The sequence below is a fragment of the Equus przewalskii genome, chromosome 1 (genome assembly GCF_037783145.1).
Source record: "Equus przewalskii isolate Varuska chromosome 1, EquPr2, whole genome shotgun sequence".
NCBI classification, from domain to species: Eukaryota; Metazoa; Chordata; class Mammalia; order Perissodactyla; family Equidae; genus Equus; species Equus przewalskii.
In genome coordinates this window covers 152,862,912-152,879,461 of record NC_091831.1, presented here as the reverse complement: position 1 = coordinate 152,879,461, position 16,550 = coordinate 152,862,912, and the positions used below count along the sequence as shown (strand labels likewise).

The 16,550-nt window shown below is 34.7% G+C and overlaps 1 protein-coding gene across 3 annotated transcripts in view; it reads right to left on the bottom strand.

The window, feature by feature from the left end:
* Nucleotides 1-2,229: 2,229 nt before the first annotated feature.
* The window catches only part of DPH6 (diphthamine biosynthesis 6), a 175,849-nt gene continuing 161,528 nt past the window's right edge, over nucleotides 2,230-16,550 (bottom strand). For 2 of the 3 annotated variants that reach the window (XR_011541566.1, XM_070625997.1), the window contains 2 exons: nucleotides 10,646-10,733; nucleotides 2,230-9,174 (listed from right to left, as the gene is read on the bottom strand). Coding sequence is in view for 2 of the 3 variants with exons in the window: in XM_070625997.1 (XP_070482098.1) it covers nucleotides 9,121-9,174; nucleotides 10,646-10,733 (142 nt within the window). In the remaining variant the exon portion in view is untranslated. The remainder of the gene's footprint in view (nucleotides 9,175-10,645; nucleotides 10,734-16,550) is intronic. The other variant, XM_008517319.2, reaches the window with a different exon arrangement.

Genomic DNA, 16,550 nt, shown 5'->3' with positions numbered 1-16,550 from the left:
TACCATTATTGTGTTACTGTCTATTTCTCACTTCAATTCTGTCAATGTTTTCCCCATATATTTGGGTGCTCTGCTGTTAGGTGCATATATATTTATAGTTGTTATACCTTCCGGGTGAATTGAGTCTTTTATCATTATATAATGTCCTTCTTTATCTCTTGTGACAGCTTTTGACTTAAAGTCTATCTGATATAAGTATGGCCACCCCTGCTCTCTTTTGGTTACCATTTTCATGGAATATCTTTCTCTATCCTTTCACATTCAGCCTATGTATATCCTTATATCTAAAGTGTATCTCTTGTAGACAGCATACAGTTGTATCTTATTTTTTTTATCCATTCAGTCACTTTATGTCTTTTGATTGGGGAGTTTAATCTATTTAAAGTAATTACTGATAGAGAAGGACTTACTATTGTAATTTTGTTGTTTCTTTATGTCCTATTTTGTCACTCTTTTCTCTCTTGTAGCTGTCCTTTGTGTTTTGTTGATTTTTCTGTAGTGACATGCTTTGATTCCTTTCTCATTTTCTTTTGTGCATCTTCTATAGGTAATATCTTTGTGGTTACCATGGGAATTACATAAATCATCTTATAACAATCTGTTTTAAAATAAAAACAACTTAACATCAATCACATATAAAACTCTACTCCTTTACACTTCTCCTTCCCAGTTTATGTTATCAATGTCACAAATTATATCTTTGCATATTTTGAATACTTCAACATAGTTTTATAGTTGCAGTTATTTTTTATGATTTCATTTGTAAAATTCTATACCAGAATTAAAAGTAATTTATACACCATCATTATAATATTACAAGATTCTGTATCTGTCTATGTATTTACCTTTATTAGAGAGCTTTACATTTTCATATACATTAGTGTTGTGCTGTCTAGTGTCTTGTTCTTTCAACTTGGAGAACTCCCTTTAGCAATACTGGTAAGGAAGGCAAGTCTAGTGGGGATGAACCCCCTCAGCTTTTGTTTATCTGGGAAGGTCTTTATTTCTCCTTCCTTTAAAATTTTCCTTAATAAAATGATGGAATAAAACTAAAATGAAGTTATGAAATTTTCAAACAAAAACTAAGGAAAATTATTACTAGCAGACCCACACCAAAGGATACTGAGGGATGTTAAGGACTTAAGATGAATATTATTAACTAGAGTTAAATATTTGTTTATTTCTTGAGGATGAAAATTACAGTGAAATAGACAAACGATGAGTGCATCATCAGTAAGATTTGACAAATGCATTACTGTCATCCTGAATGCTCCCTCACTTTTATTTTTGAAGAATATTTTTGCTGAGTATAGAATTCTAGGATGACAGTTATTTTCATTTAGCACTGCAAAATATTTGAATCCATTGTTTTGGCTTCTTTTTTTCTGTTGAAAAGTAGGTTTCATTCTAATAGTTGCTTCCTTAAAAGCATCCTGTTTTTAACACATTTTGGCTGTTTTCAAATTTTTTTCTTTGCTTTTGCTTCCAGCAGTTTTATCATCATGTGCCTAAATATGTAGCTCTTTTTGTTTCATCTGTGGTTCATAAACCCCTTGAATCTGTACCTTGGTGTGTTTCACCAATTTCGGAAAGTTCTCAGACAATAGCTTTTCAAATATTGCACCTTTCCCATTATCCCTCTCCTCTCTTTCTGACACTCTAATTACATGTATCTCAGACCTTCTCACTGTTTCTATTTCTCCTAACCTCTAATGTGTATTCTCTTTGTTTCTCTCCATACTTCATTCTGAATGCTTTCTTTTGATCTCTCTTCCAATTTACTGAATCACTCTTTGGCTGTATCTACAGGCTTCTGGCAAGATCTTTACCCCTTCCCTACCCTACTCCAGACTCTCACAGCACACGACCACTATCTGCCATATCACCAAAAGGATGATTATTACCCTCAGTCTGGGTTTAAATCTGTCACCAGAGAAGCCAAGGATTCTCAAGTCATGCTTATTCTATAAAATCCAATCCCCATCTCTATGGGCAGTGAGACAACTTTCCCACCATTCCTTCTATTTTATATATTTGATTTCATTGTTTGTCTGTATCATTCCATAAAATAAAAGGTCAATGAAGGAAATAAGTTTTGGATGTTCAATTCATTATTGTATCCACACTGTATGAAAAGTGCTAGGCATATAGATGTAAGCACTCAATCAATATGTTAAATGAATAAATAGTATGCCACTTCTCTTTTATAAGAAATCACCAAAGTAAAGCTTTATGAAAACACCAACCAGAAACTTTATTTTTTTAAGCAACAACAATAAAAGGCTGCCTGGGAGACCATAAAACACATCAAAGAAAAAAAGATAGTCAATTAGAGTTTCAAAGCAGAGAAGGAAATCAATTGATTCATTATTTTTATTATCTTCCACCAAACATAAGTCTACCACAGATTTTGGGTTCAAAAATATTCTTCCACTGCTTAGTTTGATTCCTGACTTCTTGACATAGTGGTGCATTGTTGCCACTACTGAAATCCATGCATTAGGGACAGAAATGAGTCAAGTAGCTCTCTAAATTTGGGTGAATCTGATGCTTAATTTATTAATCTGTTCCAATGACCATTTCTAGCAGCAGTGACCCAGCGGTACCAAAGGTCAAAATCCATCTGAATCCTAAGTTAAATCATTGAGGTTTATAGAATTAGGTTTAAAAACCTGCTAAATGCCTTGCTCTCTCTTACCAAATCAGTTTCCTGCTTTTCAGCCTGAGGGCAAAGATGGGGAGAGGGTTGCGTGAGGTAGGAAAGTTGTGCTGAACCGAATGTTGGTGAATAAAAGTCATCCTTTATCTTTCTCCTTCCTTTGTCCTTTCTGTAAGGAAATATTCTCGACATGGCATAGAGACAGTGGCAGTATATCTCCATAGAGGGGATCTTGGAACTTACACATATTGCTATGAGCAGGGAGAGCAAATTCCCATGCACAACACACTCAAGAGGTCTGCCATTTGAATACTTTTAGTCATGATTATGTATAGACTTCCCCCCCAGGATTCTCTGCTTAGACTTTACTATAGGATCAATTCGATTTCAACCCACGTTGTGGGTACTGTTTTCACTTGAGTTCTATGGAAAGTTTTAAAGGGCCCTAGCATGTTTCTTTCAATTTAGACTACTAAAATGTTGTAGAATAACATTTAAATATTTATTTAGCAATGGAAATCACTACACCTTGTCCTCCACCTCAATTAATTTTCTTAATCAAATATTTTTAAATTTACAAATATATGCTCATTGTAAGAAGTCATACATTACAGAGAGATAAAGAATTAAGCTTCTCCTAAAGAAACCAATGTCAGTTTATTATATGCCCAACTTTTACTATCCTCATTCACATATAAATAAATATATAAGCTCTCTGCCTCTACTGCTATTTTTTAGAAAACAGCATCATATCCTACACATCACTCTTCACCTTGACTCAACATTATGGTCATAACTTCTGTTCAGACTTGTGATATCTATGACTGCAATCATGATGCTAGGACTAATTATTACCTGTAATAATTTCAATTTAGAGTTAGAATTAGAATTACTCTGTAATTTGCCCTTATTTATAGTGAATTCCATGTAGGCCTAACAGTTTTTTAAACAGACTAGGTACTCACAGGTATTTGTTGAATTGAAGAGAAAAATAAAAGTACAGAGATAATTTAATGCTATAAAGTTTTTAAGATATCTGATGATATTTTTGAAATAAAGCAAAATAAAACGAAAGAGCCAAGAATGGGCTATAGACTATGGTGTCTTTAAAAGTTACAACTTCTAGGAATGTGAGCTTTTCTAATTATATAAAATATATAATTGTCCTATGAGATTATTTCAACAAAAAACAAAATTAAGTGCTAAGTGATAATAGGGCACATTAGTACTTGTGAGATTATTTCAACAAAAACCAAAATTAAGTACTAAGTGATAGTAGGGTACGTTAGTAAAATTGGGGCTAAGTTTCCAGGAGCCTTGTCTCTTTATGAATACAATGGCTTTGCCAACAATTAATTTGAAATATTATTTCCCATAAAGCTGTTTGAAAAATCTAAAACAACTACATAAGGAAGAAAAGAGCTTGTGAATAGTTACAAGTAAAAGTCTTGATTCTTCTGTTAAAGGTTATGCATTTTAATATGATCTTTTGGCTGATTTATGTAAAGCTTTGTAGTTTTCATTTTCTCAAGCCTGTCACTGTAGTGATGTATGGTACATTTTAGCATCAAGTTTGCCATAAGCAATAAAGTCAGGGCCCCAAAAGAAATTTTAATATATTTCCCCATTTTTAACCTGGAGCTTTCCATTATTCAGTTACTTTGTTTGGGATCCCATTTTTAGTTGATATAAGTGTTATACTCACATAAATAATTTTAAGATTTTAACTTAAAGGTAAAATTTAAATAGATTAATTATTCAATATTAAAGTTTAAGGGGTCATCACACATAAAGTAAAAATCTGAGTGATAACTTAAATTTTGCATTATCAGCTTCTCTAAAGGCTATATGTTATAGTCTAGTTTGCTTGGAGCATTTTTATCTAACAACAAGATAAAAGAAAATAAACAAGAAAGTAACTTTCATTAAATGGTATGCAACATGAAATGAAAGCACATGTCTATAAAATTCTGTAAGAAGAAAAATTGAGTATGAAAATAACAAATAATCAATTAAATTAAAAAATCTTATTGCAGAACTAATAGCTGTTATAGAGGGTATGAAGAGATGAAAAAGGAGCAGTCTTCAAAAAATTTCCAATTTAGTAGAAATAATAAGATACAAGTCCTTAAACAACTATAACATAAAGCTGATTAAGTTATTTGTCACAAGAAAGGAAGAAACAAAGTGTAACAGCAGCTCATCTGGTGTGGCTAAATGTCTAAGAGTATTTGAGTTCAATCTTGCATCATGGGCAGGATGTAAATAGTTAAAGAAAGAAAAGAAAGGAAGACAGATGAGATAGAATAAGCTAAGACAAGGGAGGAGAGAAGCAGAGGCATAGTGAGGAAGCATCAACTGTTCCGTATTACTGCAGCAAAGGATATAGGTAGGGGAGTCCTGAGAGCAAGACTGAAAAAGGATGTTATGATAATATGTCAGATGGCCTTCTGTTCATGGTTAAACATCTTGTTTATTTAGAAAACAATTTAACAGTATTTTGGATTTTTGTGCAGAGAAACAAAAACTAGAAACAGTGGAACAGAATGTGGAGAGAATGAAAGGAAGGAGTCCACTTAAAGAAGCTGTGTCTTCTCCAAGAGTTTGGGCAAGATACAACTTTAACTAGAGAGACAGGCACGGAAGTGGAATGGTCTAAGAGATGTATTAGAACCAGCATATAAAGGAATAGATAACTAACTGAATGTCAGTGGTAAAGGAGAGACAGCTGTAAGAGATGAGGCCAATACACTGTGCCTGAGTTACTAAGGGGAACACAGTTGTGTTAAATAACAAAAACAGGGAAAACATACACTTGGAGGGAAAACGAGTTCAAGGTTTGTAGATAATGAGCTTGATCCACATTGGCAGTCATGTCCAGTAGCCAGTCAGACATAAGGATCTAGAGTTAAAGAGACAGAGTAGATACTAGTAGAAAGACCAGAAAGAGAGTGACTTGAGAATCATCTGCATAGAGGTGAAACGTAAACTTGTGGGAAAAGACAAAATCTCAGAATGAGAAAATATTGAAAAATAAAAACATGAAGCCTTAGAAAGAACTTAAAGCATTATCCATGTTGAAGATGAGAAACATGGAAGCTACTGAAGGAGAGAGAAGAAATCTTGAGCCAGTAGAAGAAAAGTCAGAATGGTACAGTGACATATAAACATTATAGGGGAAATTTTCAAGTAGATGGTGGCCAACATTATCAAGGAAAGGATTAATTAAGGATTATGAAGACAGAAAAGACCAAGAGCAGTTCATCAAGGTAATTCAGCTCAAGCTAGATTGCAAATGTGTTATAGAGTGAATAGAAACTAAAGGAATTCGGGGAACAGATACAGATTTTCAGAGTGCATTCAAGGTACTACATTCTAGGTGTCATTATTTGGGGCGGAGTGTTAATTAATTTATTAATAGGAGTTTGAAATGACAATGTGATTTTGATAAAACACGTGGAAGAGTATCTGTCACTTTTGCCCTCTAGCATTAATTCAACTTTCTTTTGGCAATCTCACACTTTATTTTCCTTCTAGAGAATCCTCTTCTCTATTACCCAGGTGGGCTCAGGGATAAAGCTGGTGACTTGGCCAAAGCTTTGCCCAAACTATTGAGATGCAGTGGGATTTCTGGGTAAAACAGTCTCACCATTTCCCTCTGGACCCACACTAAGAATGCCACCTCAAAGCCTGCTATTTGCAAAAAAAGGAAAAAAAAAGAGGAGGCAACATTTAACATATTAACTTCTAACAATGACAATAAAAAAGATGTCTAAGCAAAACTATAATGAAAGAAATCAAAGAGGAACTAAATAAATGGAGAGATATTCTATGATCATGGAGATCAATATTGTTAAGATGTCAGTTCTGGGGCTGGCCCGGTGATGCAGTGGTTAAGTTCACATGTGCCACTTTTTGGTGGCCCGGGGTTCACTGGTTCGGATCCCGGGTGCGGACATGGCACCTCTTGGCACACCATGATGTGGTAGGAGTCCCACATATAAAGTAGAGGAAGATGGGCATGTATGTTAGCTCAGGGCCAGGCTTTCTCAGCAAAAAAAGAAGAGGTCTGGCAGTAGTTAGCTCAGGGTAATCTTCCTTAAAAAAAAAGCATGTCAACTCTTTCTAACTTGATCTATAGCTTCAACACAATCCCAATCAAAACCTCAACAAGTTACTTTGTGGATATAAACAAACTGATGCTAATGTTTATATGAAAAGGTAAAAGACTTAGAATAGTCAACAAAATATTGGAGAAGAACAAAGGTGGAAGACTGACATTACTGACTTCAAGACATACTAGAAAGCTACAGTAATTAAGATGTTGTGTACTGGCAAAACGGTAGACAGATCAGTGGAACAGAATAAAGAGAAATAGAGAAATAGATTCACAGAGATATAGTTAACTGATTTTTGACAAAAGAATAAGGCAAATAACGAAAAAATGATAGTCTTTTCAACAAATGGTGCTAGAACAGTTAGATATCCGCATACAAAAAAGTGAATCCAGACACAGTCCTTATACCTCTTTACAAAAATTAACTCAAAATGGATCATAGACCCAAATGTAAAATGCAAAACTATAAAACTCCTAGAAGATAACACATGAGATAATCTACATGACCTTCAGTTTGGCTTTGAGTTTTTAGATACAACACCCAAGGCATAATTCATGAAAGAAATAACTGATAGGCTGGACTTCATTAAAATGAAAACTTCTACTTTGTGAAAGATACTGCCAAGAGAATGACAAGACAAACTACACACTAGGAGAAAATATTTGCAAAAGACATAGCCGACAAAGAACTATTAACCAAAAGATACAAAGACCTCTTAAAACTCAATAATAAGAAAACAAACAACTCAACTAAAAAATGGGCAAAAGATCTGAACAGATACTTTATTAAAGAAGATGTAGAGATGGCAAATAAGCATATGAAAAGATGCTCTACATCATATGTCATCACGGAAATGCAAATTAAAACAACGAGATACCACTACACACCTACTAGAATGGCAACAGTCCAAACTACTAAAGACAACACTAAATGCTGGTGATGAGGTAGAGTGAGTGGAACTCTCATTCATTGTTGGTGGGAATGAAAAATGGTGCAGCCACTTTGGTGGTTTCTTATAAAACTAAACATACTTTTACCATATTTATCCAGCAATCACACTCCTTGGTATTTACCCGAAGGAGTTGAAAACATATGTCTACACAAAAACCTGCAGACAGATGTTTATAGCAGCTTTGTTCATAATTGCCAAAACTTGGAAGCAACCGAGATGTCCTTTGGTAGGTGAATGGATAAATAAACTGTGGTATATCTAGACAACGGAATATTATTCAGCACTTAAAAACTCATGAAAAGGCATGGAAGAAGCTTAAATGTATATTACTAGGTGGAAAAAAAATTTGAAAAGGCTACATGCTGTATGATTTCAACTACACGACCTTCTAGAAAAGGCAAAACTATAGACAGTAAAAAGATCAGTAGTTGCCAGGGGTGAGAGGGAAAGGAAGGATGAATAGGCAGAGCACAGAAGACTTTTTAGGGTCATGAAGCTGTTCTGTATGATACTATAATGGTAGATACATGTCATTATACATTTGCCAAAATCCATAGAATGTACAACATCAAGAGTGAACTGTAATGTCTATGGAGTTTGGGTGATGCTGTGTCAATGTAGGTTCATTGAGTGTAACAAATATATCACTCTGGTGCCTGATGTTGACAGTGGGGGAGGCTGTGCATGTGTAGGGGTAAGGGGTATACGGGAACTCTGTACTTTCTGCTCAATTTTGTTGTGAATCCAAAATTGCTCTAAAAAATAAAGTCTATTTCAAAATAAAGTTGTCTAAGGTCGGTACAGGTAATACAAAAAATTGCAGTTTTTAATGTTCTAAAACAACCAGTAAGAATTAACAATATTCTTCCTGATTGTCCAATGATGTTACTACATTGAATATATTCAAAACAAAATGATAAATCACTTTGTAACACTCAGTAGAATAAACTTGATTGGCTAAATAAAGTGATTGCCTTTTCATCCTCAATTTTAAATGCCTCTGCATCATGATATTATTGGCAGAGATGAGAGAAGGAAAGAGAGAAAGAGGAAAATAAACCATCGTGCTGGAGGCCAAGAAACGTTACAGAAATGAAGATTGGAGATGAAGTAAAAGGGGAGAAAAGGTGCACATATCACATAGAGGTCACGGTAAGATGTGTTAACAAAAGTCAGAGAAAGAACGAATATTGAGGAAGTTGACAGTATTAACGACCAAGGCATTCACAGCTCCTCAATTAATCAAAGGTTCTATTAACTTCTGATAAAAATATACATTTTTAGAATCAAAAAAAGTAACGAGAAAAAGCTGGACATAATAATTGAGAAAATGTTATGTAATTTTTCCATATAGAAATGGCAGCTTAGCAAACAATGTTCAAAAATACTTTTCAAGAATTATGTATACAATGAGACGTTCTGTAGTTGTCAGGCACTGGGGAGACCTAAAAAAAAAGAAGGAAATACATCATATTTATTCAGTGTCAGTGAATATCCTACCTTAAAGAAATAACATTCTTTTCTGCAAGAGGGCAAATGAACTGTGAAGACCAATGAAACATCAAAACAAGGTGAATGATGAGCTATTTAGGTAGAGCTGAATACACAACGGCCAACGTGTCTAAACAAGAATTCAGCGGTTTTGATTTTTCCGTGTGTGCACATGGCAGCAATAGTAGCAGAGACCTAGAAGTAACGGGTTCCTTTCAGTGCATCTGAAGGATGTTTGCACAGTACAGCTTCATTCTCTTAAGGGTTACCAGCTTCATGCCTAAAGGTCACCAATAGTCATCTTCTAGCCCAATTTAATGACCTATTTTCAATCTTGCCTATCCTAATTTTTCTGGAGAAATGACACCAATAATTATTCTCTACTTTTGGAAACTCTCATCATAAGATTTCTAGAGTTATCATTCTTTTCCTTCCTTTTCCAATCCTCATTAACCCTCTCGATTCTTCAAATTTCCTATCACATATAACTGTAGGTATGTTTCAAGACTTGGTGATAGAACAATGAAGATACAGAAGACCTTTTCCAATCCTTTACATCTCAAGGAGCAGATCTTTCATCCAAGGGTCTAATCCAGATCTTTCCTATTCCACAATACATCTTTAAATTGACATTCTGCTCTGTCTTGACAATCAAGGTATTTAAAATAGAACTCTTTATCACACTTTTTTTTAATGCTTTTTTGGTGAGGAAGATTGGCCCTGAGTTAACATCTGTTGCCAATCTTCTATTTTTTTTTCCCTCCCCAAAGCCCCAGTACATAGCTGTATATCCTAGTTGTAGGTCATTCCAGTTCCTCTATGTGGGATGCTGCCACAGCATGGCCTGATGAGCAGTGTGTAGGTTCGTGCCCAGGATGCAAACCAGGAGCCCTGTGCTGCCCAAGTGGAGTGTGCAAACTAAACCTCTGGCCCTGGGGCCAGCCTTTCTTCATCACACTTTTGCCTTACTTTCCATCTTTCATTTGTACTTCTGTTCCCTTGGATATTTTTGGAAAAGCTTTTATTTTTCCTTTTCCTCCCCTCTTAAACTTTGTATAATGAATACCTAATTCATTCTGAAACCTTTCCTCTAATGCTTATGCACAATAAACCTAATTCTTATTTTACTAGATGATTTAATATGTGGTTACATACTGTTCTGTCTTCTCATTGTTTAATGTATGTATGATTCCCTTTTCAACGGAACTGCAAACTCTTCAGAAATGTAGCATCTTTTGTATCATATAGAGCTCTCAAAACTATAAACATTTGCAAAATTCTTAGTTTGACTGAGGATCTGAAAAAAAAATCACTAATGATAAGATGAATTTTTTTACCCTTTCATCTGTTATAGAATTTATATACAGAGCCAACGCTTATATCTCAATTGTCTCTTGAAATCACTTGAATCTTAGATTTACTTGCCTTGTCCTCCAAGTGCAATTCTAACAGGCGCAGATAAGCCACAGGTGCAAATGCATCAGCTGAATGTATGACGACTTCTGATGAATCCCTGAAACACAAAAATTTTATATTGTGTTTACCTACCACATAAACTGTGGCAAATCATTCCTGCCAGTGACTAGAAGAGACCAAAAATCCTTGTTTTGTATTCATTTCCACTGGTATACAATATGTAGTGATTAACACTTATTTTTAATAATCCAATGTCTAATTGGGAAAGGATCAAGGATACTAAACTTCCAAGAAAAAGTAAAGAAGTTTTTCATCTTTATAAGGACATACTGTTCAACTTTCAGGTTCACTCAAAGCTCTCTCAACAGTTTTGAGACTTAAAACTCGTTTTCAATTTCATTTTCACAAATTTGCTTGGTATGGGCTAACCATTAAACAATAGTGCTTTGTCTTCATTATTCTTTTCATTTTTAAGAGGTAATTCACTCAGTGTTTCACACAAAATCTCAATTATCCTTCACAAAAGCAGTGCTGGTGATGGTTTTAAGCTCTAGATGAACTCTTCACACTGCAATATCATTGCTATTAAAATTGATTGTCTGACATAGTAATTACCACATTCAGGTGAAACAGTATGAACTGCTTGCTGGCACCATATGGATACATGTAAATTAACTCAACTTTTATCAAAGATACCCTGTAAAGCACACATGAATAACTAAGATTATGTGTGAAGTTCTAATAACTAATCATTTTTTATTGTTTATTAAGAACGCAATAGTGTTTTGCCTTCCAACTGAAATTTTAAAAATAGAAATTCCTCATATCTCTTTAATGCCTCAGGAACCAGTTCCATTGTTTATATTAATACATTGTTAGCATTTTAACTGTTGTAGTACAGCAAAAGAAATTGTTACTTTATTTGAATGCCACTAATGTAAAATATTTTTTGAGTCAACTTTTGTAATGCGAAGTTATTTAGTGGCAATAGAAGAAACCTCAAAATACTCAGCTCCAAATATTAAATTTTCACGAGACAAAATCTGTTTACTTTCCCCTTTGAAAGATCAGAGACAGAGGAAAAAAAAATGTCTGATGATAAAAAAAAGTCAACTACCAATCATGATCCTTTAGTAGCAAATATGCATCTTATTAGTGCTTAGGAAAAATAACATTAAAAAGGGCTTCTATGACATTAAAAGAAAAATAATTTATAATAGAAATAGAATCATTAAACAGTAAGGATCCTGATAGAAAGATATAACCTGCCTTCACAATCTACAACAACCAGAAGATGCCTCCAGGTATAACGAAGAGGAGGAGGAGACAGAGAAAGTAAAGAGGAGGCCCTCTTGCTTTTACTACCTGCCCCTCTGGCTTGTTAGTCCTAGTCTTGTTCTCTATTTACTCTAAAATTGCCTGTTCTGGTCCTATCTTGGCTCACCAATCAGATTCAAATTCCAAATCCTGTGTATGATCTCACTTTCACACTAAATTTCAATCTCTCTGTTCCTGATCCCAGCCTTGGAAAATGACCCTGAGCCTTATTAATGCCTAATCTAGGAAGCTTGGTTTTGATATCCTTGACGACATAGTGCACCAAAACTATAATTAATGCGAACCAAATGCTATGTCGGTAGAAAGGGTTTCAGGCTCTCCCTTCTCATGCCAGTTAACCCCCCTAGAAACAGAAGGTTGACAACAAATAGTCCACTCAATTGATGTAGTTACTGCATTCTGAATCTAGATTGTCATCCAGAGAAAATCTAGAACATTTTGAGCACTAAATGAAGAAGAGGATGATTTTCATGGATTCTATTGAATACTTAATCTCTAATTGACTAACACCATTTCATTCACTTACACAAAGCCAAAGTCAACTGGAAGAGACTAGATCTCAAATGAACAGTTTCTAGCTTCAAACAGAAAAATGTCACTGTTGTTCTTCTTTTCTCTTTCATAAACTATCACCTGAAACTCAACTTTCAAGAGTCTCTGGTTTCTGCCTGCTTCATGGATTTCTCTGAAACCCAAAGCAGGATCTGCTTAAACATCCACAGAGAAACCCAGAAAATTAAGACCCACTGTGCCACAGCAAAAATGCTTTCCAACTGGCTGCCCCCTCCCCTTTCCCTATTAATATAAGTAATCAGTGTGGTCACCACTTCTCACACAATTGAGGCTCCTCTGTAGCCCAGAGCTGGCCCATGTTCCCTCTACTGCTGTGTTAGCCTGACCCCTAGTTACAACTTCAAAGGGGTAGCTGAGTCAGGTCTGAGCCTCTCTTCCCTGACACCAGGCTCCTGAGGTGTGAGCTTAGACCCTACCCACTCACTTCAAAACAAAAAAAACCGGTATTGTCTTTTAAGACTCAGCCATGGTCTTTGTTCCTACTTCTCCTCTAAAAAGACAATGTATACACATATTCCCTGTGGACTCACACTCATCCTCGGACATCTCCAATGTCATTTTTGTGAAGCCTCCCCTGATACCCTGACAGTTCTAGGTTTTCCTTTATGTGCTTTGATCATGTGTTTATAGCCCCTACATAACACATCCACTATATTATAGTGAGGTGTCTGTGTGCGTGTCTTCCTTCTTAGAGAGGGTCAAGTTTTGTTCATCTTTGCCTGCCTATCCCCGACTCCCCCTACACTTGGCTCAGGACAGAATACACTGCCTGGTATTCATTAGACATTTGTTGAATAAATCAATAACTATATAGTTAAGCTTTGTTAAGTATCTTCACATTTACACACTATTGAAACTACCACAGTCACCTTAATTTTTCAATTACCTATCTTGACATGAATACATACTTTTTCATACATGCATATTACATGTATACATGTACATAAGCAGGAGTACATACCAATAACACCATATAGCATCTCTAGCAAAATAAAAGTAAAACTTAATGGGTCTAATAATTTAAATACAAGGAAAATAGTTCATAAATTTAAATAAATTCCCAGGTGATAAAGAATAGATGTGAGAAGGCAGATAAGCAATATTTGATTCATCCTCACTGCCCAAAGCCACATTATGGTGCTCTGTGGTGAGTTATAACTTAAATGGGTAGAAAAGAGGAGTAGGTGGGAAAAATGAGTGCATAGTGTTTTAATCACAGAATTTAATTCTTCCTTCTTTCCTTCCTTCCCATTGTTCCATCCATCCCTCCAACCATTCCATATGTAGTAACTCTGTAGCAGTAGTAATGTTGAAAATTCAAATGGAAATATGGGGTTGTATTAAACACTGACACTTAAAAAATGTGTTCATTAACAGAGAGAAGAAAATGATCATTTTCATTAACAGGACATTAGGAGTTCAGTTCTAAAATATATTTTTAGAAGATATATTTTAAAGTAAGAAGTAATAAGAAAATAGGTTCTTTATTTTAGGATCTACAATTGTCTACTTTCCTTAAAGGGTAGGCTGTAACTCTTTTGATGAAGCCTTCTCAGAAAAAAACCTCATTTTCTGATCTAAAAATTTGCATCTAGAGTAGTGACATGCTAATTTGACATGCAGAGTGAACTATAAAATGTTCTAGTTAGAAATTTTTTACATTACTTCCAGACAAAGACTGTTATATCAGTCTTTCTTACAAGATTTTAGAAACCTCAGTTGGAATTTGGGGCAAAATGTATCTCATAATAAACTTATTTTCTCAAAATTAGTTCATTATACAAAAAAAGATTCAATCTGTGTTTTTGAAAACAATCTCTAATTATAATCAAATCATTTTACATTTAAGTTTATTTTTTCTCCTCTTAAAGGTAGTCATCTCCTTTTTATAAAAAAAATTTGAATGAGACATTTGAAATGGGATTCCTAATAATCAATTAGTTGTATGTTAATTGTGGAAGACCTCTATTATATCAAATATAACAGGAAAAATGGTTAAATTTGTCCAAAAAATGAATTCCAAGTTACATGATCCAGTAATATTAATGGTCAATTGTTAACAAACAGTTACAGGGACTAAACTTATCTTTTAATTGTATCATATGAAAAATTATCTCTAAATAACTTTCATTTACATGCAGTTTTAGGATTTGCAATGCACATTCACTCATCATCACATTTAGTACTTATCAGGTAAATGTGATAAGGACATTTTCTATTTTAAAGAGGAGGAAAGATTTTGTATATAGTTTAGGAAATGGAAAAACACTCTATTTTCCATTAAACTAGCATATGCCCCAACCTAAACCTCTAGTTATAAACTTAAAAAGGAACACATAAAAGTAAGTGAAATAGGATATGTAAAAATAAGCAACAATAAACGACAAATTAATTCAACAATATTTAACATTTATTAGTGCCAAATGTGTGTTCTGGGAGTACACGTATGAAAACAAGCTCCAGAGCCAATGTTAGCCAAAGCCTTTAAGAAGGGAAGGAGTTAGCAAAGTGAGGAGAATTGGGAAAACAATATAGAAAAAGGAATCAAGTAAGAAAGTCATGAAGCTGAGGTGAGGCAGAGCCTATAAAGATAAAAGCAAAGAATATGCTTAAGCATCAGAATTAGATTAGTGATGAACTGATAAATGAGTACGAATGAAAAGACAGTGCTTCCTCTTGTGTTTTCAAGGTACGCACGTATGTTAGCACTTATCACAGATCGTTGACTTGCCTGTCTGTTCTTACAGGAAGAACTCCTACAGAGCAGGGCGGCAGCTTGCAGAGTTCCACCCACATAATTTGCCTCAATAAATGACTATTCAGTTGAAATGAACAGCTCATTTTGGCACTAACTTCCCTCTCTTTAATAGCATGACTAATTCCCCTCAATCGATTCTTAGTCAGGCTTAGGTGCCATTGTCTTAGTCAGGCTTAGGTTCCCTTGTCTACAAAACGAAGAGGTGAAAAAGATTCACTTTTCAGGTCTAAAGTTCTATGATACACAGACCTTCTGGTGATGTAGTGTAAAGCAGTCCATGTCTTATAATTCCAGGTTGTCCATGAAGAATTCTGGGTATTGTAGGATCTCAAGTTGCCAAGTAAATGGAAAAGTACTATTCTTTAGCATTTTTTTCTCTTATTGCGCTTTTTTTTTCTAATTTGGTTAGTCCCATTTAAATAAGTAAATATGTTGCAAACTTCCCATTATACTATAATTTCACCCTAGCATGCAAATGTTTTTCTTGAAGAGCCAAAGAGTACTATTTCATAGAAGTAATACCTAATGCCCAGTTCACTCATGAATTGTTTTGTGATCACCGTAACTAGAAGAAATACCTCCCATTTATGAACTTATTCTTATGACTCTTATCCTTTACCATCTTTTGCTGTAATTACATGCAGATGTGTCTTCCTCCCAGCCCTTTGGAGGCAGGAACTATACTTGAATATCAGTGGTGCCCACTAGAAAGCTTCAGACATAACAGAGACTTGATAAATACTTGCCAAATAAATAATCATTATGTTGATGATTATTATTGGAAAAGAAGTTAGAAGAACATGAAAGAGGCAAGAGTACGGGTGACTATTGCATATGGTAACGAAAATATCTTGGCCATGTTTCACAAGATAAACGTATTTTTCAGAAAATCCACCTAGAGTTGTCTTAAATTCCTTAGATTGCTCCCTCCCTCATTATTAATATGTACAAAGAAGTCACCTCATAGCATTGAAAATATTGAAGCTGTCCACTCAATACAGGAGTCTAACCTTTCATCAGATGAGGTTTCTGAAATCAAGCATAATTCTGACAGTCTTTTCCAAGAAGCATAAGAGCTTAGGAAAAGCAGATAAAGTGCTCTCTTAGGAAATGAGAAGAGCGACACAAATTAGGGTATGGGTAATAATGTAACAAACTGAAGAAAGTTCCTGCGTTTTGCTACACTAATTTTAAAAATTTATGGCAAAGAAACCACATTACTCACCATAAACTGAATTCACTTAA